At 46.6% G+C, this 12,738-nt stretch overlaps 2 protein-coding genes across 2 annotated transcripts; one reads left to right on the forward strand and one right to left on the reverse strand.

Moving 5' to 3' along the window:
• The first annotated feature begins 3,015 nt into the window (after positions 1–3,015).
• On the forward strand, positions 3,016–5,027 carry LOC125509716 (protein ROOT PRIMORDIUM DEFECTIVE 1). The gene has a single exon (XM_048674743.1). It carries the CDS (start codon positions 3,146–3,148, stop codon positions 4,271–4,273), a length of 1,128 nt encoding a protein of 375 aa, XP_048530700.1. The 5' UTR covers positions 3,016–3,145; the 3' UTR covers positions 4,274–5,027.
• Positions 5,028–6,039: 1,012 nt separating this feature from the next.
• On the reverse strand, positions 6,040–7,370 carry LOC125509726. The gene has a single exon (XM_048674752.1). It carries the CDS (start codon positions 6,837–6,839, stop codon positions 6,042–6,044), a length of 798 nt encoding a protein of 265 aa, XP_048530709.1. The 5' UTR covers positions 6,840–7,370; the 3' UTR covers positions 6,040–6,041.
• Between the last annotated feature and the right edge of the window lie 5,368 nt (positions 7,371–12,738).

Here is a 12,738-nt window from a genome sequence, read left to right on the forward strand (position 1 = left end):
ATAATTCTTTGTATACAAAAAATGCAATTCCAATGAAAATTTATGTGCAAGCTTTTTAAAATAATTTTATTTATTCTTGAAGGGTAATACCAATGCCACTATTTCATTCTTCCTTATAAAACTTCATTATGTTAATAATTTTTAATTTTGGGTTCTTTTTAAGGGCAATACCAATGTAATTAATTAACTCCTTCCGAGGAAAAGTTTATGTAGAAAATTTCACTATTACGTGCTTACTTTTGCATATTTTTAAAAAGCATATTTTTTGTGTATTGTGTGCAGATTATTTTATTATTTGTTTTAGATTTATTTCATTTTGTTTCTTCTTAAAGAGTAATACCAATGCCACTAATTCGTTTTTTCTTAGAAACTTATTTGTTTTTAGGTTTTATATATTTTTATTCTTTAAGGGTAATACCGATGCCACTGATTTATTCCTTCTTATGAAACTTCATTTTTGCGTAAATTTAACTATTATATATTAATACTTGCATATTATATAAAAAATACAAGTTCTGTGTAAATTTTCTCATTCTTTCTTACAAAACTTTGATATCTTGAAAAAATATATTTTAATTCTTTATTCTTTAAGGGTAATTCGGATGCGAATAATTCATTCATTTTCAAAAAAAATCATCGCTGATTGGTGCTCTTATTTTCTTTTTTGAATAGTGATTGGTGCTCTTATTTTGCCCCTCTCCTCCTTGGTTTTTGTCTGCATGGAGTGGACATGATTTGGTCAATGGTGAAAGGGAAGTCTCCCCCCAGGTTTTGGGGAGAGATTGTCGGACATCCATTCACTCTCAATATTCTACACCTTTTCTTTTTGACTTGGAAAAAATAGCCATGGGTGGAAGGGTATGGGTTTCATGATGCAATACTAGAAAGAACCGAGTAGGTGAACTGAAAATAAATGGACCACGGTCCTATTGGGCACGAGGAATAAAGCAAACCATGTCGTATGCCCCACTTTGTTTTGGTCTGATATCTTGGAAAGAAATTTCACAGAAAACAATGTCGTGGTTCCTGCCAAAGCTATGTTTCTAATGCATACCTGCGTGTTTTAAGTTATATAAAGAGAAAATGACATTAGACAAATTCTATAAAAAAATATAATATAACTTGGTACCGTTGCAATGTTCATAGGTTGAACAATGACATCTAAAGTGCTCCTCAAATTTTGTTGAAATTTTCCTTTTCTCTGTCTCTTTTGCAACAGTACTGATTTTCGAATGAAATTACTAGAGACGGTGTTTGAAGATCCCTAAATTTATAGTTGGACAACGACACAACACCTTACATGTATTGCACTTTGCATGAACTTAATAGGATCTTACCCTTCGTAGACATATCACTCTGATATAGTAGGAAGAAAGACTTGCTATTCTTAGACCCAACTAAAGCGAAATAAAATCAAGGAATCGGAAAAGGGCGAAGGCATGATTGCTGATGATCCGTGAAAAGAGAAAAAGAATAACAACAAAAGGCACACGTAGCGCCATCACATTCCTCCTTTCTCTATGAAACTGGCATCAAGGTTTCTTCATGATGAGGGTTTCATTAGCAAGGATCTCCTCCTTTTTGCTAAATCCATGAACCGGATTTCCTTGTGACATCATCAGAACATGCAAAGAGAAGCGCCATGGTTGTATGCAATCTCACCTCGACGAAGCATTGGACTCGGGAGAACTCGCCGGAGAGGAGGTGATCAGATCGGCAACCTACGACGATCTCTCTGGTTTTTCCTGTGACTTGAGATGCTACAAATGTTAAATTTTTTTTGAAATCCTGCTACGAATGATCTTCTATGAGTATGTTGCAATGCAGGGCCGGCCCATAGTTGTGCACAGTGTGCAGCTCGCACTGGGCCCATAAATTTTAGGAGCCCCAAAAATTTTATTTAGGCCTAATGTATATTTTCTCCTGGGTGCTGGGCCGCTGGCACCTGGCGCTTTTGCGCAACTCCGCATGAGGCCTCTGCTCGATCAGAAACAAAATGGAATCGATCGCATACAGAAGAAATTGGCAAACGAAACGGCGAATCAGACCAGATCAAAATCGATCGCATCGCATCCAGAGGAAGCGGCGGGCGACATGACGACGACAGGCGAGGCAACGAGCCTTCTGATTTCTGATTGACTTCGTCTGAACTCTGATGAACATGTTCCTCTCGTGGTTTCCCCATCGCCAAAACAGGTACATCCACAAAACATGCTCCTCTTGCCGCGCTAGTCATGTGTGAACATGTGTAGGATCGATCGTGGAGGCCTAGAGGGTTCCCTTCTTGATTTGATATGAGTTAAACAATTCATCAATACATACATAGTGCAGGCCCTGGTTTAGGTGTTTAAGTACTCCTGCCGTCTGCCGCTAGCTTGTCTTCCTGATTAACTTTGGCTCCTAGAGTATTACTCCTAATTCCTAAATCCTAATTAACTTTTGGCAGAGATCGTTAATTTGTTAGAGATCGGTACTTGCCTCATTGATGAAAGATCACAATATACCAGTTTATCATGACAGGACATGAGACTAGGTTAGTTAGACGGTTCATCTAATTGCCAAACATTGACACATAATCTCCAATTGTTATGTGCTGACTGCTGATGTATCACTTTAATTTTATTTTATTCATCTTCTATATATCTTGTGTTTCAGTAATACAAATTTGAGTTATCATAGGGAGAAGATTGATTACGAGGATATCATGGAAGACTTCACTTCAAAGAATACTAAAAAAATGACGTTGTTCAAATAAATATTATACATCGAAAGTTGAATAGGTATGATCTTTTATGTACCCAATTGTTATGTAAGACATTATATTATATACATTATGACTGCTCATTAGTTCATTTTTTCTAGTGAGTTAGGGCCCCACTTTTTAGTTTTGCACAGGGCCCCGGGTTTTGCCGGCCCGGCCCTGTTGCAATGTATTGCGCAGATGGGAAATATAATTCCAGGAATCGTTTGAATTTTTGCACATTCATCTCCAGAAAGAGATCTCGGCGCCGCATTTGGTTTTCGTTGGGTTTGGCGACGAAGCCCTTGGTTGGAGAGAGACGCCGCATCCATTTGGAGCCCATTAGGCCCATCGTTTTAGCGGCTTCACGCCGCACAGCGCACCGCCGCCGAGACCCCGACGCCGATGACGCTGCTGCCGGCGCGGCTGCTGCACGCGCGCGGCAAGACCACCGCGGCCCAGCACGTGGCGGCGCGGCATCTCGACCACACATTCGAGAAGCTCGTGGCCTCCAGCCTCCCGCTCGTGGCGGCGTCGCCGCTGCTCGATGCGCTCCGGGCGTCGCCCGAGCCGCTCGCGCTCCCGGACCTCGCCCGCCGCCTCCCTCTCCGCCTCCACCGCCGCGGCCCACTCCACTTTCTCCGCCTCTTCCCGCGCGTCTTCGACCTCCGCCCCCCTCTCCCGCTCTCCCTATCGCTCACCGCGCCTGCCGCCTCACTCCTTGCGGTCGCATCCTCCCCCGACGCGGCCGCGCGGATGCTCCACCGCCTCCTCGCCATGTCCGCATCCCGCTCCGTCCCTCTTCGCGCCGTGTTCCGCGTCTGGCGCGAGCTCGCTCTGCCCGACGACTTCGAGGATTCCGTCGTCGCGCAGCATCCCCACCTCTTCCGCCTCTCCCCCAATCCCGCCGAGCCCAGAACCCACGTTCTACACCTTGTCGCGGATCCGGCGAAGGGGGATTTCACTCCGGCGGTGGATAAGAACCGGCCGGAGAAGTACGCTTTCCAGCTGCAGTTCCCGCCAGGGTTCAGGTTGACCAAGGAGTACCGGAAGAAGGTGAAGGAGTGGCAGCTGCTGCCATATGTTGGACCGTACGAGGTAGTGGAGCAGAGGATTGGCGCGAGCAAGAGGGTATCGAAGATGGCGAGGAGGAAGATGGAGAAGAGGGCAGTCGGAATTGCACACGAGTTTCTGAGCTTGACAGTGGAGAAGATGGTGGAGGTGGAGAAGTTCAGTCAGTTCCGTAAGTGGTTTGGGATCGACGTGAATGTCAGGGACGTATTCTTGGATCATCCTGGGATATTTTACCTCTCGGCAAAGGGAAAGCGGCATACGGTGTTCCTGCGGGAAGCATATGATCGTGGCAAGCTTGTTGAGCCTAATGATGTTTCAGAGGCACGAAGAAAGCTTGTTGAGCTCATGCTCTTGCGTCGCCATGGCCTTGGGAACGCCAATTCTAATGCCAACATGTCTTCAAATGGCAATGCCGGTGCCAAAGAGAGCGATGACGATTTACAGGAAGTGGAGCTCTAGTAGTGTGATGTATCTGTGAAGCTGCAGGACAGGACAACAAGGAGGTTGTGCAATTCATGGATATCCTTGTTTAGCGTAACCTGTTAAGCAGGTGTTTGGCCCAACTTGGACGGCGCATATAAGTTAGTGGTGCAGATCCATATGATGGTGACGATGGATGTTTCTTCAGGGATGGTGGTCAATTGGCATCATATGCTAGCCAGTATACTCAAAACTCAGATTACGTCTCCCTGAGCTAGGCATGTTGGTAGGTCAAGAGTGAAGTTCAGTAGCACTTAGCTGATCGGTAATGTATCTTTATCCTGACTGAAAAAGTTTTGAAAGCTCATGTTGTGTCAATTAAGTTTGATAGGTCAAGACTCAAGACTGAACCTCAGTAGCACTTGGTTGATTGGTAATACATCTTAAGTGATGAGTTTTGTTTGAGTTCCTTGGTGTTGCTTATTGTTGTTTCGGCGTTGCGACATGCCTAATGAAGGACCTCAGTTGTGCAATATGCTAACCTAGACCAACAACTACAGTTAATTCTCAGTTTATCCACCAGATTATTCTTTCTGCAGGATAATTGTGTGGATGCAGGTAAGGAAAGCTTTGAATTGTTATTGGTATGATGCTTATTTGGGCTTTTCTGCAATCCACTTTATGTTTTTCCTAGTTTATCCTGAAATTTGAAAGTCCTGATTAAGTTGATAGGCACCTGTAAATATTTGAGATGGAACCTGATTTGCATTATATGGTGTATGTGCTTATGCAATTGTATACTGCATGTAGTTGGACGTCTTGTGTATTCTGGCTTATCCATGGACCATTGTAGAATATCATAGTTGGCACGTATGATATACGGAGTACAATCAAGTGCTCCGATAGAATATTCACTATTGTACTAAGAAAGCCTGGTGCATCTAATTGTTGTTAGCTCCCGGATTTTCATGCTCTTCAATCTGTTCCGGTCGCCTTCTTGTTACTGACAAGTGCTTAATACACGAAAAAGTCCTTGCATATTCTTTCCCTTATCCTTCTAGCTTGATGATTTGTTCTTCATGTCAAAGTTTATATTTAATTTAACATGTCAAGTTGGCATCAAACAGGTTTATGCTGTAACTCAAAGAAAAGCTTTAGATATGAAGGTCCTTGACTCTTATATGAATTGTCAAATACCCCCTCCGTAAAGAGGAGGTACTACCTGGTTTCTCTGGGGATGGTCTGAACTGAAGCCAGTTTACAGAAACCAATGAGTTTGTCAGTGTTACTGATACTGACAGTTCTGAGCTGAAGGAGCTCAACTGGGGTGCAAATCATGGTATCCCTGATGCTTTGGAGAGGGCTACGGACAAAATGCAGCTATTCTTGAAGAGACAAAGGTTGTAGTTTTGCACAACTAGCTGTGTTTTCAGTTGTCAGTCTACCAGTTCATTATCTCAACTTATAAATCTGGATTTTGGCCAGGCTATTACTGCTGAGCTTTAATGTCGGGGTGTGATCGGGTTGTCCTGGTGCTATCTGCATTTAAGCTAGCAGGAAGAATTCAACCAGCCTGTAACATTATTCTCCAGTTTGTAGCAACATACCTTTTTGGTGGCTCAAGGTTAATGTGACATGAAGGGAGGCGATTCTGTGCAAAAACAGATAGTACTACTTTAGAAGTCTGCAAAACTGAAACTACATACAGTATGCCACTGTTATCCTATACTACATTTCTTCTACTGTCGTCACTGCCACTACATGTTTCCTGTTTTCCTCTTCTAACATCCTGACTGTCTATACAGGGTTAGAAGGGAGTAAGGATGTTCAGAAGTGAAACTCTAGAGTGCAGCAGTCTTCTGAAAACCTTCTCGCTCCCGGTCTCCAGCCCACCAATGGATTCCTCTAGCTTCTCTAGCCTCTCCAACGCCACCATCGCTGTCTCTGGTGCTGCCTTCTTGGCGGACGGCCTGACGCTCAGCCTGGTCAGCCACTTGTTTGAAGGCACTTGCATGTCCGGTGACATTGCTGCACACTCCATGAAGATGGCCTCCGATGCTTCCACAGTGGCCGCACCAACCTCTGCCACAATGTTGATCACCTCATTGTTCGTGGTATCCAATGGCCTCAACGTGCCCCTGGCGGCATGTCGCATCGTGGTGACGAGGCGGCACAGCTCCTTCTCTGTCCGCCTGTGTGCACGAAGCGATGCAGTGACCATCATGCCGTCCCTGCGCCTAGTGCCGACCTGCTGCTCCGCCACGCACTGCTTGAGCGTGACGAGCGTCGACAGGAATGTGCCGTAGGCGTCAACAAGCACAAGGAACCTTTCGAGAATTTGGTCGCAGGCGGCGGTGGCTGTGTGGAGTGCCGCCACAGCCTGCGGCAGCGCCAGGAGCTCACCGAGCGCTGCCAGGACGGCATTGACGAGGGCGATGCCGGAGGACTGACCGGCAGCTGCTCTGGCCGACCATGACCTGAGCGCGCGGATGCTGTCGTCCAGGTGCGCCAGCACGGGGTGCGGGTGTTCGCGTGGCAGGCTGGCCGATCGGGCGTGCGCCGTGGCAGCCGTCGTCTTCCCCGCTGGTCTCATTGCTAGATGCATCCTGTGATGAGTGCTCTCTGTTGGTACGCTGCGGCTGCTTGTCTCGTCGGTTTCTCGATGCGTTTGTGAGTGGAGCTCCAGTAGCAACGGGGGCAGCCTATAAATGGTTCGTGGCCGAGCTGGTGGCTGGCTCGAAGAAAATACGAAAGAAATCGGTGCCACTTGTGAGTTGGTGCGGCGCTAAACGAGCTGCTGTTTTCTGGATTCCGGCATGACGGCAAAACTGCTGGTTGGGACTTTTGGATACGTTGAATTCAAAACAACTCGCCTCCGTGCGTTAGAGCTTATAAAAATTATGGTCCTGTAGACGTTCCTATCAGCAACTCGTTGAACTAACGAGATGAGTACGATGAGCAAGCTACTTGGTACCATGAAGTACACGAATGTACATGATTATCATGTTCCCAACCCGTTTATTGGGAACTATTTATACGTTCAAATTTCATAACCTCTTTGTATGAACTGGGGAATACGAAGACAAATCGTGTCCTGTCAATCCTGTGGCATCGAATCGCTGGATTAACACCCTTTGCCGACCCAGGCTGTCTGCGTTTTTGTATGAGCAGGCTGTCTGGGCCTTCAACTCTTCATCCAATGGTCGGAAAGATCACAAAAGTCAGAGGTGCGTCCGGTTTTGTTGGGGCCTCTGCTTTCACGAGAAGTGCGGCCAAAACCAGGCTTGTGAAACGAGTGTAGGTTGGGAACAATACAAAATGCTCAACCACCAACAGCAAGACCCGGTAAGCTAAGCAAACCACTTGCGTAATGCGAACCAATATGTTTTTTCTTTTGAGGTGAACTAGGGATTTTATTCATGATGCACCGAAAAAGGAATACAAGTAATGTCCGGTTGGGTCCCTAGCCACAAGTGGCGACCTGCAGGGAGCGATGAAGCAGCCTTAGCAATGGCATGAGCTTCAGAATTTGCTTCCCTACACTCAAATCTATAACTAGCTCTAACAAAACCTCTCATAGACTCTTTAATCTCCTCTAAGACAGTGGCATAAGAAGAAAACACACATCCATTAATATCCGAGACTACTTGCAGACAATCAGACGCGATTATCACACGTGAGGTGTTGAGATCTCTGGCAAGAGCGAGGGCTTCGCTACAAGCTTGCATGCCTGCAGGTCGACTCTAGAGGATCCCCGGGTACCGAGCTCGAATTCGCCCTATAGTGAGTCGTATTACAATTCACTGGCCGTCGTTTTACAACGTCGTGACTGGGAAAACCCTGGCGTTACCCAACTTAATCGCCTTGCAGCACATCCCCCTCGAACGCTGTTGAGGCAAGCGTATATTAGCTGCAGGTTTCCTAACAGAGACGATCTCAAGGTCCTCCAAGTAGCGATTTACAAAGCACATTGTGGACATAGGGCTCTGAAATTCGTCATCATGTATTGCCCTCCTCCTAGCCCACTAGATAGCCCACATAGTGACCAAAACCCTTGCCAGTTCTTGCTGTTTCATAGATTCGAAAAGCCAAAAAAGCCACAATCTGGGATCTTCAGTTCGGTTGGCCATCAAATGTTCAAGAGTCTCCTCATCGCCCAGGGCCCATACACATGGTGCCATACGACAATCAAATAGCGAATGCCGCCAAGTATCCCTCTCTGCACCACATAGTGAGCATGCCGACGTATCCGCCATCTTCCTGGCATGTCGTGTAGTTCCTGTGGGCAGTGACATATGAGACAGTCTCCACACAAAGATCCTGACTTTTGAGGGTACCTTAACCTTCCACAGCGAAGACCACACCTTTCTGTCTTGTTCTTGGTTCGAGTGACTTGCCCTGTGCTCTAGCCAATCCTCTCTCTAGAACTTGATCCAGTTGATCATCCTATAAGCCGATCGGACTGAAAAGAAGCCCTTTCTATCATAGTGCCAAGCCCAGAAATCTGGCTGCACCCTCGAGCTCAAAGGAATGTTCAATATCACGTCAGCATCATGCACAAGAAAATGATTATTAATCACCTGCTTGTTCCAGGTCCTAGATACGGGGTCAATAAGTTCTGAAACTAGTTGTGGTGGGTTCGATGATATAGGACAAATTGGCCTGAGTTTGTAATCACGAGGCAGCCAATTCTCCTCCCACACACGTGTATCTGTTCCTGATCCAGTCCTCTTAATGAGACCAAGTGCAAGGATATCCCTCCCCTCAAGTAATGAACGCCACACCTGAGAGGGGTGACGACCCAAACCAGCATCCAGAATGTGATCGTCTGGGTAGTACCGTGCTTTCAAAACTCGAGCACTGAGTGTATTAGGTTCTTGAAGCAAGCGCCACACTTGTTTTGACAACAAAGCAAGGTTGAAAAGCTCAACATCCCGGAAGCCCAGACCAACCATGAACTTCGGTTTGCACATAGTTCTCCACGATACCCATGCCGGTTTCCTTTGACCCTGCTTGCTTCCCCACCAAAACTTCCGAAGAAGGCCATTAATATGTTCACACAAACCATGGGGAAGCTTAAAACATGACATAGAGTAAGTCGGTATAGATTGGGCAACTGACTTGATTAAAACCTCCTTTCCTCCTGCCGACAAGCACTTCTCCATCCAGCCCTGAATGTGCTTCCAGATCCTATCCTTCAGGTACCGGAAGCAGCCCTCTTTGGCCTTTCCAACATCAGTTAGAAGGCCTAAATATTTCTCAGCCAGAGCCTCATTCTGAACATCAAGCACATTCTTTATCTCAGTACGCTGCGTCGCTGGAACCATTTTGCTAAAATAAATAGCTGACTTGTCGGTATTGATGCGCTGGCCCGACGCATCGCAATATAGCTTCAAAAGATCCCATACCCTTTCTGTACTCGCACTTGTGGCCTCAAAGAACAAAAGGCAGTCGTCGGCGAACAACAGATGATTGATTGCTGGGGCCGTCGGTGCAACAGTCAGTCCCTGTACTCCAATATTTTGCGACTTTAGCAAACAAGATAAGCCTTCCGCTGCCAAAAGAAACAAGTAGGGAGAGCTAGGATCCCCTTGACGTAGTCCCCTCGATGGCCTGAAATCATCCATAATGCCACCATTAAATAGAACCGAGAATGAGACGGACGAGACGCACTTCATGATGGTCTCTGTGAACCGGGGGCTGATTCCTAGCTTAAGCATAACTGCCTTCAGAAAAGGCCACTCTAGACGGTCATAAGCCTTCATCATGTCTAATTTTAGAGCACAAAACCGGTTGCCCTTGATTCTTCTTGATTTCATGTAGTGTAGGCATTCATATGCCGTTATAAAATTATCCGTGATAAGACGGCCAGGAACGAAAGCCGACTGCTCTTCAGAAATGACCACTGGGAGAATAACCTTCAACCTGTTAGCTAAGACCTTCGACGCAATTTTGTATATCACGTTGCAAAGGCTTATAGGCCGAAACTGTCCTAGAATTTTTGGACTTGCTATCTTGGGAATAAGAACGATGAACGTGCGATTTATATCCTCCCCTGAATCCTCTCCATTCAGCACCCGTATGATCATACCCGTGATCTCATCTCCACACAACTCCCAATGCCTCTCAAAAAAGTGTGCCGGAAACCCATCAGGGCCGGGAGCTTTCGTGGGGAACATTTGAAACAGAGCATATTTTATTTCTTCCTTTGTATAAACAACATTTAGGCGAGCGTTCATGGCAGCATCAACTCGAGATGGTATATGTGAGAGTACCTCCTCCATGCCAATAGTTCCCTCCGAGGTGTACAGCTGCTCATAAAAGTTACTCGCCATACCTGCAAGCTCCTCGGGATCGGTACTAACTGAGCCATCATCCCTTTGCAACTGTGTGATAGTGTTTTTAGCCCTCCTTGCACTTGCCTTCTTTTGAAAGTACTGGGTGTTACTATCTCCTTCGGAAAGCCACCGGACCCGAGACCGTTGTCGCATCATTATCACCTCCCTGTAGGACAGCTCGACAATGCGATCGTGAACCTTTTTCTCTTCTGCCCCCGGACCAACACACATTGGTTCAGCTCTCAAATCAGCCAACTATTTGCGCAGCTCTCGTAGCTCCTGTCGGACCGAACCAAAAGTTGAGCGTCCCCAACGTTTTAGAAACCCCACGACATGAGACAATTTTGCAGCAAGCTCTCTCACATTTGTGGCTGGCTGATCCACTCACCATGCTTGCTCAACCGTGGCAGAGAACGAGTCCTCCTGTTCCCACATACATTCATACCGAAAGGGCTTCTTTAGGGCCACCCTTAAATTGCTAGACTCCAATGTTGGGTTTCGTAGTAATTTCAAAAAATTTCCTACGCTCACGCAAGATCATGGTGATGCATAGCAACGAGAGGGGGAGAGTGTGATCTACGTACCCTTGTAGATCGACAACGAAAGCGTTTGGTTGATGTAGTCGTACGTCTCCACGGCCCGACCGATCAAGCACCGAAACTACGGCACCTCCGAGTTCTAGCACACGTTCAGCTCGATGACGATCCCCGGACTCCGATCCAGCAAAGTGTCGGGGAAGAGTTCCGTCAGCACGACGGCGTGGTGACGATCTTGATGTACTACTGTCGCAGGGCTTCGCCTAAGCACCGCTACAATATTATTGAGGACTATGGTGGAAGGGGGCACCGCACACGGCTAAGAATATGATCACGTGGATCAACTTGTGTCTCTAGGGGTGCCCCTGCCTCCGTATATAAAGGTTCAAGGGAGGGGTGCCGGCCGGCCAAGGTGTGGCGCGCCAGGAGGAGTCCTACTCCTTCTGGGAGTAGGACTCCCCCCTTTCCTAGTTGGAATAGGATTCGTGGAGGGGGGGGGGGAGAGGAGAGAGAGGAGGAAGGGGGGCCGGCCCCCTCTCCTTGTCCAATTCGGACCAAGGGGGGGAGGGGCGCGCGGCCCATCTCTGGCCACCTCTCCTCTCTTCCACTAAGGCCCACTAAGGCCCATATACCTCCCGGGGGGTTCTGGTAACCTCCCGGTACTCCGGTAAAATCCCGATTTCATCCGGAACACTTCCGATATCCAAACACAGGCTTCCAATATATCAATCTTTATGTCTCGACCATTTCGAGACTCCTCGTCATGTCCGTGATCACATCCGGGACTCCGAACAACCTTCGGTACATCAAAATGCATAAACTCATAATATAACTGTCATCGTAACCTTAAGCGAGCGGACCCTACGGGTTCGAGAATAATGTAGACATGACCGAGACACGTCTCCGATCAATAACCAATAGCGGAACCTGGATGCTCATATTGGCTCCTACATATTCTACGAAGATCTTTTATCGGTCAGACCGCATAACAACATACGTTGTTCCCTTTGTCATCGGTATGTTACTTGCCCGAGATTCGATCGTCGGTATCCTATACCTAGTTCAATCTCGTTATCGGCAAGTCTCTTTACTCGTTCTGTAATACATCATCCCGCAACTAACTCATTAGTTGCAATGCTTGCAAGGCTTAAGTGATGTGCATTACCGAGAGGGCCCAGAGATACCTCTCCGACAATCGTAGTGACAAATCCTAATCTCGAAATACGCCAACCCAACATGTACCTTTGGAGACACCTGTAGAGCTCCTTTATAATCACCCAGTTACGTTGTGACGTTTGGTAGCACACAAAGTGTTCCTCTGGCAAACGGGAGTTGCATAATCTCATAGTCATAGGAACATGTATAAGTCATGAAGAAAGCAATAGCAACATACTAAACGATCGGGTGCTAAGCTAATGGAATGGGTCATGTCAATCAGATCATTCAACTAATGATGTGATCCCGTTAATCAAATAACAACTCTTTGTCCATGGTTAGGAAACATAACCATCTTTGATTAACGAGCTAGTCAAGTAGAGGCATACTAGTGACACTCTGTTTGTCTATGTATTCACACATGTATTATGTTTCTGGTTAATACAATTCTAGCATGAATAATAAACTTTTATCA

Source organism: Triticum urartu, chromosome 1 (assembly GCF_003073215.2).
Source record: "Triticum urartu cultivar G1812 chromosome 1, Tu2.1, whole genome shotgun sequence".
NCBI classification, from domain to species: domain Eukaryota; kingdom Viridiplantae; phylum Streptophyta; class Magnoliopsida; order Poales; family Poaceae; genus Triticum; species Triticum urartu.

What these genes read in the sequence shown, in the direction of transcription:
- LOC125509726 (XM_048674752.1), bottom strand. Translation starts at nt 6,839, where the DNA reads ATGCATCTAGCAATGAGACCAGCGGGGAAGACGACGGCTGCCACGGCG.
- LOC125509716 (XM_048674743.1), top strand. Translation starts at nt 3,146, where the DNA reads ATGACGCTGCTGCCGGCGCGGCTGCTGCACGCGCGCGGCAAGACCACC.